This window comes from Entelurus aequoreus, linkage group LG06 (assembly GCF_033978785.1).
Source record: "Entelurus aequoreus isolate RoL-2023_Sb linkage group LG06, RoL_Eaeq_v1.1, whole genome shotgun sequence".
NCBI lineage: Eukaryota > Metazoa > Chordata > Actinopteri > Syngnathiformes > Syngnathidae > Entelurus > Entelurus aequoreus.
The window spans coordinates 55136656-55149584 of NC_084736.1; the positions used below are offsets into that span (position 1 = coordinate 55136656).

Below are 12929 nucleotides of genomic sequence, written 5' to 3' on the forward strand. Positions count from 1 at the left end.
TGGTTTTTGTGACCAACAAGTATGTGCTCCAATCACTCTATCACAAAAAAATAAGCGTTGTAGAAATGATTGGAAACTCAAGACAGCCATGACAATATGTTCTTTACAAGTGTATGTAAACTTTTGACCACGACTGTATGTATACTTTCACCGGAAAATATATTGAGATATTTACCGAATATCGAGTTAAAGTAAAAATATATCGAGATATACTTTTTCATCCATATCGCCCAGCCCTACGGTCAGGTCTGGAAACAATAGGCGGCAATAAACCAGAGATGACTGTACTGTAAATACACATCGATTACTTCTGCTTACCCCAGGCTAGCACGATGTATCTGAGAGGGATGAAGTACACCACAATGGTTGCCACTCCCAGAGTGACAATGGCAAGCCAGCTTAAAAAAGGCACAGTCCAGTTAAAAGTGCTGTGGAAAAAAAGAAAAGGAAAATATTGACAGGGCGCAGGCAGGGTGCTTCAAAAGTATATGATTCAGGAGGATCATCTGTTGGCAACGTTTGTAAGTTCTAATCGGGCTGGCAAGGCAAAGTGGGGCAACCTGCAGAAAAACACTGGGACGTGCGGAGCGGAGCACAAAGCGCAGTGGGCCGGGCGCCGAGGAGCAGGCTTACGACTCACTTCTTTATCCTCTCGCCATAGGAGGCCACTTCATCCAGCGCATTCTGCACACTGATACACACGTCCTGAATGGCATAAAGCTTGTTCATGAAGCCCTTTCTCTCAGAGTCCTGCAAAGGCACAGATAGGGTTGTGGGCAAGGGAGGGATAAAAAGGCAGGGTGCAACAGGAAGAGATGGAAGGGAGAGAAACGGGAAAGGAGAGAGGCGAGGCAAAAGGCATCTTAGTGGAAACAATACATGTTGAATAGCGGCAAAGGAGCCAAATCTCCGGATATCCCGCTCCAATTGACTGTGCTCATTCCAGGCTGTAATAGAGATATAAAGTCAGCAGAACAAATCATCATGTTTTCCTCACACAGACAATTTGAATATGTTAATACAACGGCAGAATCAAACGGAAAGCCCAATGGAAACATCAATCTTCACCCTGCCCACTCCCGGCGCTGCCAAAATCAGGCTGAAGCCAATTGTGCAACTGACTGGCGTGCTGTGATGATGTCACCGGCTGTGACATCATCATCATTGACTTTGGATGGCAACAAGAACTTGAGAGTCTCTACTGGAAACCAAAGAGTTGAGCGAGTCACGCAGACTAACAGGAACGAGAGGAATCTTCACACAACGAGGTTATTGGGGGCAGTTGGAGTTAAGTAGGTGTGTTTAATAAGCATGCCCACGTCAAAGAGGAATAACAAAAGGTTGACGAGAAGCATCAGATGACAGCGATGTAATGTAAATATATTCTTAACTCTTCTGGTGACCGACAACAATGGATTATCTTTACCTTCTTTATACTAAGGCCCCTTCTACACTAAGATAACTAAGGTTATCCAGGGTAAATCCCACCTAACCTTATCCTTGTCTTACAGCACCTCTTCCCGAGGGCGTTTCAGTGTTATAACTTCACCTTTATCTTTAGTTTTTAGACCAAAATGCATCCGTTCTTCCTTTTCTGTCTACTGCTTGTAAGTACTCCGTGTGTGTGCACTGGCGAACATGCTCGTAAAACCAACAACGACACAACGTGACGACGGCGGAGGGGCGGGGAGATATGATTCATTAGTATCGCGGTACTATACCAATACCGGTACAACCCCAGTACACGCTATTTTATAGATTGCACACTCTGTTTGGAGCGAGGTATTTGGATCTTAGTACATCAGGCCCTCTATGTATAAAAAGTCCTGAACCTCTGTGAGGCCCCACTACATTCTTCCCATCCAGACTCCAAACATCCCTCCTTCTCTGATGGGATCATGTGAAGAATGAACCACGGGACAGTCGGGAAGTCTTTGCCTCCCCAGCAAAACCACACAAGACAAATAGATATAATTAGTCACAAAGCCAAGGGGTTAGTTTTCTTTGCAAATACTTCACCAGTCCATCTTTATTTCTTCCTGCCTTTATCGTCATGTGGTGAATCAGTTCCTCTGATTCCATCTGCTTTTCATTGCTCACTCAAACAAGTCTAAGTCTATTGTGATTGCCTGGCGAGGCCCATCCCAGCCGGGCTGGATCAGGCCGTCTGTACCTCGGAGGGTCACAGGGGAGCGCGTGTGGGGGCCCGGGGAGAGGTGTGAGAGCGCGGGCGGGGGTGGATAGGACATGTCAAAGGTCACTAAAGCATAAACCGCTGCCACATGCCCCTCGGACTGCGGTCTGACTCCTATTTCCTGTCTTCAAACGAGACTCGGGGAGGCGGGAGGTAGTAATAACACAGAGCGCCAGGGAGAACCTTGTTTTCCCAGCTTCCCCACTCACTGCGCACATATGGAGCCAGGCAACCTGTTCCTATAATGCAACCCAATACACACACCCCACAGCTATTAGGTGAGGTTGATCTGCACACCTGGTCTTGCTGAGTAACTCTCTAAACATTATTACGTATTCCAAAACAAAAAGACAGTAAGGGTCACTTCCTTGACAAAGTAAGGTTGCGTGAGAACTTTAATGTCAGTCATCACTCAATACAAAAGGAAGTGACATCATAAACAAAAGTCCCGGCCTAAGTCTTAAGCTCTAGAACAGAAGTGACTTCTTGATGAATTAAGCTAGGACAGAGCGTAAAACAAAGACAACAAGAATACGCTATACACTGGCAATAACCTTTTTACAGTTAAAGTTAAAGTACCACTGATAGTCACACACACACTAGGTGTGGTGAAATTACCTCTGCATTTGACCCACCCCCTTGTTCCACCCCCTGGGAGGTGAGGGGAGCAGTGAGCAGCAGTGGTGGCCGCGCTTGGGAATCTTTTGGGTGATTTTACCCCCAATTCCAACCCTTGATGCAAAGTGTTTTGTATGTATATTCAGTGTTGGCGCTAGGAATTCTCGAAATGGGGTCCCAGGGACCCTATCAAGTCATAAAAATGTGGTCCCACTGTAAATTTTTGGGGTCCGACTTTTTTGTAACCGTTTTGAAAACAAATGATAAATGTATGCATTATCCTGTTATATCTCACATTCTATATTGTGTTTTGGAAAAAGGTTGGCATCAACATTACTTAAGTCATTAAAAAAATAATACAAAATAAAACAAATTCTGTTAAAATATTCATTCACTTTCTTCTTTCCTTCATGGATCTAAACTTTACAGCTGCCGGTAGTTTTTTCTATATTTTTATTTTATAAGTTTTAGGTGTTTTTATTTCAGTATAAAAGTGTAAAAAGTGTTTTGCTTCGGTCATGAAATGATGATAATGGTGTGCCGGGCATACATGCATATGACAAATTGAATTGATTATTCCCACCTGTATGTAGATGATCAGTCATTCAAAAACCGCCACATCTACACGTTCATGGCAAATAATGCCAACAAACTTAAAATTTTGCAAGTTAGTTTCAATGTCATTTAATACAGTGGCACTCAATGCCTTTAGCATTTCATATCTTTGATTGATTGATTGATTGAAACTTTTATTAGTAGATTGCACAGTTCAGTACATATTCCGTACAATTGACCACTAAATGGTAACACCCAATACGTTTTTCAACTTGTTTAAGTCGGGGTCCACGTAAATCAATTCATGGTAATTCATGGTTCATATCTGGCTTTGTGATGGCCATAAGCTGTGTGTTCCCCTTTAAGAATGGCGGTATGTGGGGTGAGTGACGTGTGTAAGTGAGTGGGCAAGTTAGGAGAGGGAGCGCTAGCATGTTCAGGAGTGTTAATAGCATGGTGGATGTCCGGTTGGCTTTGTGGAAAACATAAATAAAGAGTTGTAACAAATCAGCGGCCTCGTCATTCTGACCAAAAAGCGGAACTGTAGGGACTGTAAAGTGTTAACCCTAAAAATACATCGGCCCTGGAGGGAACGTCTCCCCCACGCTCCTCGTCCGCGGTCTGGGAGCAGACAAGCAGGAAAGGTGCAACATGATGTTTCTTGGTGCCTGGTGAGGCTGGATCTTTGAAAATCAGTGCACCCAGTCGTAAAGAGTCGGTAAAAAAAAAAAGAAATCTGCGTCCCGGGGACGCGCTGATATGTTTTTAATTAAATGTGCATTAAAGGCTCATATTATGTTGTAAACCACATGAAAATGCATTGAGGAATAGGTGAGTTATGAATGATTATCAACATACAAGGCATTATATAGATTGCATAGCATTAATTGCAAGTGGCCCCCACTAAGATGGCGACCACATAGCCACTTCACTTAGCATGGCTGCTACAGTGCGCTGGTATCTACTTAAGTTCCCAGTCTGGCAGCTACAGATGTGGGAGCTAAATTTTAACATTTTGTTTTCATTGAAGGGGTTGTTGAAACCTTTCGTTTTTTGGAAAGTGTTCTAAGCATTACAGGTGAAACTCCAATAATGTGAATATCGGGCAAAAGTTCATTAATGTCAGCAGTTGAACTTTAAATGTGAAACTAATATGTGATATAAACTCATTGCATGCAAAGTGAGACATATCAAGCCTATTTTGATGATCATTGCCTGCAGTTTTTGAAAACCCCACATTTTCAATTTGAGGTTTTCAAAAGCTGTAGTCCATAATCATCAAAACTATATCAAAAGAAGTCTTGAAATATCTTGAAATTCATGTTATGAGTCTGTGTCATATATCAGTTTCACCTTGTAAATCTAATAGCTGGAATAAACAAACCTTTCCACAATATACTTTTTTTTTTAGTTTCACCTGTATTTTTACTATACTACTGTTGTCTGTTTGTGTCCTCCCCTACTCCTTGAAGTTATGTAACTGATATATGGCATAAATACTGTACGTTGAACAAGTGTATGCAGTATGTTCAAAGTGCACAATAGCGCTAATGACAGCCACACCTTATTGGAGACTAGACAAATTCATTACATTAAACACACAAAACACCATACATAACAGTCTGTGTTTCCTCATGCTCCTTCAGTATTTCCTCAAGCATCTCAAGAAAAACATCAGTAGAAAAGGACACACAATAGAATACTACCTACCGCCCAATCTTCTTTTTCTATCGTTGAGCGCCGAGTCTGCTCTTCCTACATTTTTCTGCAGGTTCTTTCTCCCCTGATTTTTGGGATCACATTTAGCTTGAGTCTTATATTTTTTGTCTTCAAAGTACCAATCAGTCAACAAAATGCACCCCCCTCGCTTAGTCCGTCCCATTTTGCACAAGTCAGTTTGACTGGGGAGGCATACTTACATTATGTTCCTATCATTTGCAAATGTATGCATGCAAGACCCTTCTTTAGCTGTATCGCTACAACCTGCAGCAATGCATCTGGCAGTCATATTTGATCATTCTTTCAAATTCTGCACAAAAATAACATGATTTGGGCTAAAGATGCCACCAAAACACAAACTAGACAATATAAAATTGCATGAGCAGGCCCTTGTTGAAACTCGTTACAAAACAAGCCTAAAATCACCACTTTGAGTTTGAGTTTATTTGGTACATGCATGCATACAAAATGATGCATCACAATTTCCAGTTTCTCTATTCAACATGTTTGAAAAGGAGTAGGAAGAAGCAGAGCTTATTTAATCATATCCCTTTTCCTTTACATAGCAGTTGCTAACACTTTTGTTCACTTCCTGTTCTCAATGTATTCACAATATACTCCATAAGTAATAACATTAAAAATAAATTATAATTAGTGAAGTAAGTTGTATTTCATATGGTGAGATGAGTAAGATTATCTAGAAAATGGAAGGATGAAATAAATTCAGAATGTTTATCATGGTTCTTCTTCTTTGTACTTTGTAAACACTTTAAGTTTGAAGAGTTTCGTGAAGTGGATCATATTAGTACTTTGTTTGATTTCTTTACTTAATCCATTGCATAATTTAATTCCACATACAGATATACCTAATGTTTTAAGTGTTGTACGTGCATACAAATGTTTTAAATTACATTTTTCTCTAAGATTACATGTCTCCTCTTTTGTTGAGAATAATTGTTGAATATTCTTGGGTAGCAGATTATAGTTGTGTCTATTTTAGGGGGAATTTTGCCAATAAGTAATACATAATAATAATTCATTAGTATTAGAGGGGCTCTTTGATGAGTTATTGGATTGAGGTAAGGCACAGTCCTTCAACATAACAGCATGGGTGCACCTCAAGGCCTTGTTTACTAAACATTATTAATTCTCTGCCATTGCACGTTAGTTTGTTTTAGCGGAGTACCCATCCATCCATCCATTTTCTACCGCTTGTCCCTTTTGGGGGTCGCGGGGGTGCTGGAGCCTATTTCTCAAAACATTCCTAAAAGTTGAATTGACAGTTGGGGAGTTATTGGTTTCACAATTTGTTTATCATTAAGATTGTAGTTTTGGTGTACAACTGCTCTCAGGTCTTTCTAATATTTTGGTTGCATGAGAGAGGACGAACAATACTCAAAGTGTGCATCGGAAACTCCTTGACAATAATCAACTTCCATCAGGCAAGGAAGCGAAAATATCGAGTGATCCGTCAGGAGAAGAGTGTTGCATTTGTGTCCCAAGTTTGCATCATTGTTTGAAAGTGTGACGTGAATTCTGAGCCATTATATTAGGGCTGTGTAAAAGCGTGTGGAGCAGGTTCAGTGTTGGAGTGCTCGCATCAAGGAGGACAGCAGCGCTTGTTAAAGTGATGTGGATGCATAAAGGCACGCGCTGCGCAGGAAACAGCTAAGTCAGGCTAACAGCGCCGCGCTCGGTGGTTGACTTGTGGTAAACTCGCTGAAATGCTTGATGAAATATTTACCAAATGAAATATGTGCCATGTGGTCGTGTGTTTCGCCGCTCTTCCAAAAATCAGCGTCACGCGTGCAAAGGAGCAAAGTGGGCAGCTAACTTTGAAAAGACAGCGTGTCCTTCGCTGACCTGATGCCTCCAGCCTGAGGACACTGAGGACAGATTCAATTAGGATGGAGCCAAATATATGTCCTATATCTACATTGGAATGTAAATAAATATAAATGTAACAGGATGATATCCCATCCGACTGCATAATTAGTCTGAACCAAACACAATGCATATTCATTCTTACCTTTTGTACTGTAAAAAATGGAATGTCAACGGAAACGTGACATCATGGTGATATGTGCTTCCCAAGGGGGCAACTGAAGAGAGAAGAAGTAACTTCTACCCCAGAAAAATAAGACATTTTGTCTGTTTGGGGAGTCAAGCTGAGGAATGTTTGTTTTCCAGCGAGTGCAGGAATAATATTATTTGCAACAGTGCTTCTGCGTCTTAATATCGTTATTTTCATTCTTTTTTTTACCATTTGTGAGCTAGAACCTGTTACAGCTGGCTTCAAACAACCATTCACACTCTCAGCATCAAGAGTTGGAATTGGGGGTTAAATCACCAAAAATGATTCCTAAGTGCGGCCAGCGTTGCTGCTCACTGCTCCCCTCACCTCCCAAGGGGTGATCAAGGGTGATGGGTCAAATGCAGAGAATAAATTTGCCACACTTAGTGTGTGTGTGACAATCATTTAACTTGTTAACCTTGGACAATTTGCAGTCTCCAATTAACACAGGGGTGTTCAACTGTTTTTTACTGAGGGTCACATTGCCGTTATACGGTAAAATTATGTGGCAGGCCACATCAAATGATCTGGATGACCACATTAAATGATGTGGCGGATTACCTAAAATGACTTGGCCACAATAAATAATGTGGTTAAAATGACCTCGCGGGCCAAATTAAACGTGATGGACCACATAAAATGACGTGGCGGGCCACACAAATGATGGGGTGGGCCATTTAAAACAATGTCATGTACCACATTATCGGAGCACATAAAATCACATGACAGGTCACTTAAATGATGTGGATAAAATTATGATGTGGGCCTGATTAAATTAAGCGGCGGGTCAGATCTGGCCCCCTGGCCTTGAGTTTTACACCTGTGAATTAACCTTACAGGCATGTTTCTACCATATTGTCTATCATATTGTTTAACATACATATCATAAATTCACTTACAGTATTTCTAGACAATGATTTGTAATGATTTACTCATGATTTTGTGTTTAAAGTATGAAAATTATATTGTGCAACCGTCTTAGGCCAACCAACAGCTTTACTGTTTTAATCAACTTTTTGACAGTAAAACAGACACAATTAGCAGGAGTACACTAAAAATACAAAACCAATATCCAGCAAACTTTGTAGAGGGGTTCATATATCGCCGCATGTCGACGGTTATCATGATCCCAGGATGCAGAGAAGGCAGGTGAGGAGAATGAGGAACCAAAAAAGGGGAGCTCCAGCGTGGCTACAGCAGTCGTTAATTGGTAAACATAAATGTGACTAAAACAAGCAAAGCAAGACAAGGCTAGGTTAGGAAAGACACTATAAGATAAGGTACATTGGGCAATGTACCAGCCTTGCAGGGCATAAACCTCCTGATAGGCAATCAGGAACAGGTGAGGAGAACAGCCGTCAGAAGCAGTAAACTCACAGCAAGACAGACCAACAACAGGAAGAGGAACCAGAATAAGAGCGCTGGAGAGGAAGCAAACATAAAGTCTAAAACAGCGATGAGAGATCTTGGCAAGGAAGACTCCAGGTGAAGATCCAACTAATGATACTTGTGCATGAATATATGATTTCACTTGGAGTCACTTTGCAATCAAAAGAAAATAACTCTCCACAGGACAGGAAGTTGCAAAGGAACAGAAATAAAAATCATAACTTGTATAACAATTTAACCATGACTGAGACCTGTACTAAATACCATTCCAGTTCCCTATGGTCATTAACTGTAGTCAAACAACACACCTCATTGTGACCCAAGACTTTTGCACAGTACGGTTTGTGCTTCAACTTCAGAATGTATTTTTATATCAGTGTTAGCGTGGAGTTATGTGTGTGTGTGTGTGTGTGTGTGTGTGTGTGTGTGTGTGTGTGTGTGTGTGTGTGTGTGTGTGTGTGTGTGTGTGTGTGTGGCCAATGATGAGGTTTCCTGCCCTCTGGGCCCTCTCATCACCCCCACCACTCCAACTCCTCCATCACCTTGAAGGTCAGCACACAAACACAACACAATAATGACAAACACCCGACGACCTCTGTGCATGTTCCTGGTTCTCACCTCCCGTGGACTTGAACCCGCGACGCACACCATAGTACCCGTCCCCCCGCCTCGCCTCACCTCTGCCCCCCTGCAGCTACAGTACTGCGCTCCCCTTTCCCTGTCCTTCCTCTAAACACAGCCTGGCTGAGAATGATGAATGGGAGCACATTACTCTCGTCCTCTGATGGCCTGCTTTTGTTCTTCCACACCATCTTTCCTTGTCTGGTCATCTCTGACAGTCCATCTCAGACGCTCTGTTACAACGTCACAACATTTTAACTCTGTACTCAAATAACACACCTCATTGTGACCCAAGACGTTTGCACAGTACTGTTTTTTTTTTTTTATTAGGAAACCCCCTGTCCCACCCATATTCTTGAGTTCTAAGGCTGCCTAAAATGATGAGGTGACTAGAATTGAGGTTTAACAATTTATTTCGACTAAAAAGGAGTATAAAAGTACAAACAATAGAGAGAGAAATAAATTTTAACCGTAAGTTAAAATAAGTTTTAACTTATTTCTGCTCCTTTTCATTCATCCATCCATCCATTTACTACCGCTTGTCCCTTTTGGGGTCATTTTCATTCATAATTTACTTAAATGTTATGTTGATTATTTCATTTAAATTGTATTTCTGTTTGATTTTTTATGAATACAAGATAAATGAATAAACTGAACAGGATGAACCAAGCTATGAAAAGGTTGAGGTTGGGTCTAAAATGGTCGCCCGTCTCTCATGCTTTTGTCCTCCTTAGTTGCGCTGCCTTGGCCTACAGATCAACCAGCACGTCCACCGTTAAAGTTATAGTACCACTGATAGTCACTAGGTGTGGTGAAATTACCCTCTGCATTTGACCCATCCCCTTGTTCCACCCCCTGGGAGGGGAGGGGAGCAGGGAGCAGCAGCGGTGGCCGCACTCGGGAATCATTTTGGTGATTGAACCCCCAATTCCAAGCCTTGAAGGGAGATAATGGGTCCCATTTTTATAGTCTTTTGAACTCACGACCTACCAATCTCAGGGCGGACACTCTAACCACAATGCCACTGAGCAGGCTTTTCCCGTGCGGGAGAAGAGGCGAGAGTTGTGGCAGGACAACTCTTGGCTGCTTCATGGACAACAAGATGAGGATCATGGGGGGGGGGGTGACATCAAGATGGCCATGACGATTGCACAGTCTTCCTCGTTTATCGCGGTCAATGGTGCGCGAACACAAAACCAAGACAGACGTTCGCAGTTGTCTTTTTTGTGGGTAATGAATTTAATATTTCCGTAGAGCATAACAAGCTTTTTTTGACCTTCAAAATTTTTTTTTTAAACATTAATAGACTCCTCTTAACATGAAATAATAACCATATAGTCACTTTTACACTTGTTTCAACTAAGTAGCCTTGAATGTGTTCACGGTGGATTACAGTACTCGCATCATTACTATGGTCGTCACCCGGCCACTACAACATGGCCACGACTTCGAAATACTTCATAACATCCTGGGTAATTCCTCTAAGTTATAACTGGGCTTCGATGTGCTTAAAATATTTGGTCAACATGACATTTGCTGTAATGTTAGTATTCTGTGTTGTTGGCATTGCTTGTTTCAATTGTCAATCCACATTTCTCCAGCCAAAGCTGAGAGTTTTTCGCAGTCTTGTTAGCCAGAAAAGCTGTGCGGTCGCATGTTGACATCGCTGGCGTCAATGTCTCACCAATGTGGGGATGCGTTATTGATGAGGCAGGAGTTGAAGATAAAGTATATCAAAACGTTATTCAGCCAAAAGTTGAAAAGGTCAACTTGATTGTCGCAGTGAAGATACAGTAGCGCCAGGATTAGTCACGGTGTTGTTAGCGTTGTTCACCCTGAATACGGAAATGGCAGTCTTTATTAATTGGCTCAACAAAATTGAAAATAAGACATTTACTTAATTTAATACTTTAAAAATAAGTTTAAAAAAAATAAAAATAAAATAAAAATCTGCCACATATTTATTGTACTTATTTGAAGCCCGATGAAGGAAAGGACGACCTGCTCCAAATCCTTCTGGATAACCGTAAATTCTGGACTATATGCCGCTACTTTTTTCCTACGCTTTGAATCATGCAGTTTATAAAACGGTGCGGATAATTGTTTTTTTCTTCGCTGACGGCCATAATACAAATAGTTAAAAAAAACAAAAAAAAACAAGCAATGAAGATAAAAAGTTGTGTTATTGATTGTGCTTCTGGCGCCATCTTTTGGACGAGTTTCCTCACTGCAGGGGCTGCAGTGCCCTTCTGTTGAGACTGAGCTTTCAACCATAAGTACAAGTCATCCATAGCGTTACACATATATTATTTATTCATCACTTCAAGGGTTAGTTTTACATCATAACTAAACAAATTGATATTTACTAAACCGCTTCATGTCTGTAGGAGTGTTTTCATGCATATTTGTACAATCTATTGTAATGTAATGAAGCTAGCGTTGTTAGCATGAGTTAATATGCTAACATGTTTACGAGTGCCTGTGTTAGTATTATTAACTTACAATGGCATTCTTTTTGTATTGTTTCAGTTCTGTAAATTCACCAAGACGTCACCGTGGAGTTATAGAGTCTGTTTAGCTGATTGGAGAGCTAGCTTCCGCAGCTAGCGGGTCCATGACGATGACTTCTTTTTTGTTTGATCATCCGTTTTACTGCTGTGTTCAAGACATCATTTGGAAACAATTAAGTAAGTAAATAAACATTTACAAAATATTTCTGTGTAAATAACTAATTTCACAAGGTATACTGTATACCTGCGGCTTATAGTCCAGTGCGGCTAATATATGGGAAAAAATGTTTTCAAAAATTTACCAGTGTGACAGTCCAGAAAATATGGTACTTCAATGGGGCAAACTTATAGTTTGAATATAAAATACATTGGAACTTTTTTGTGACATCAGTGCTGCAACTTTTTCGACAAAATAACATAAATTGGTTAATCTAGTGCTAAAATATTTAAAATGAACACATTTTAGTTGTTGTGAAGTTATGATCCACATGGATGATTTCGATGTGAAATATTCACTTCAAGGTGTTTTTAAAATATTTTGTTTGGGGATATAAACAGAGCTTATTAAGAGTGCATGGGTATGACGTGAAGGGATCACACCTTCAAAAAAAGAAAATGAATAAAATATGCATCTTGTGTGCTCATTACAGATTTATGACTCCTGTTAAAAGAAAAGGTGGCGGCTGCCTGCTAACACGACTGACTTTCAAATGCAGACAACATTGCTGTCAACTGTTGTGCTCCACATTCCGTCCAATGAGAGCCAGAGAGGGGAGAATGAGCGAGTACCTCCTCAGCCTCCCATTCGGTGACGGTGCGCTGCAGAAGTTACTTTGGGTGCATGAGAGCGCGCGGGAACTCACCTACGACGCAGCGAGTGCCGATGCTACAGCGCTTTGATGCATAGTTCATCAGTCACAAAGTTCAGTTGGCTCTGCTTTTTATACGCGACTCAGAACAATAACAGCCGGGAAGTACACACTGCTGCATTAGTCATAATGAGTGTGGGGATTTGCCCTGCGATGTGGAATATTGTTGCTGTTTTTCCAGCAACTTAAAAAAACAATAGTTTAACGTACGCTCAGGGTACTCTTAGGAAGTTACCTTTATGAGCGCTTAATATGCTGCCTGCTTCTCACTAGGGAGGAGTACCGAATTCTGTACTTTTATATGCACCGACCGAATTACGTCGGTACTACCGGGTAGCAAGTCACGTAAAATATAACAGTTCCATATTTCAATACCTTTG

At 41.1% G+C, this 12929-nt stretch overlaps 1 protein-coding gene across 6 annotated transcripts in view; it reads right to left on the bottom strand.

Moving 5' to 3' along the window:
- mctp1a (multiple C2 domains, transmembrane 1a) overlaps positions 1-12929 on the bottom strand; it is a 494888-nt gene that overhangs the window by 43974 nt on the left and 437985 nt on the right. For 5 of the 6 annotated variants that reach the window (XM_062050987.1, XM_062050984.1, XM_062050985.1 and 2 more), the window contains 2 exons: positions 641-750; positions 319-428 (listed from right to left, as the gene is read on the bottom strand). The exons of the other annotated variant lie outside the window; for it this stretch is intronic. In XM_062050987.1, the coding sequence (XP_061906971.1) occupies positions 319-428; positions 641-750 (220 nt within the window). The remainder of the gene's footprint in view (positions 1-318; positions 429-640; positions 751-12929) is intronic. 6 annotated transcript variants of the gene reach the window in all.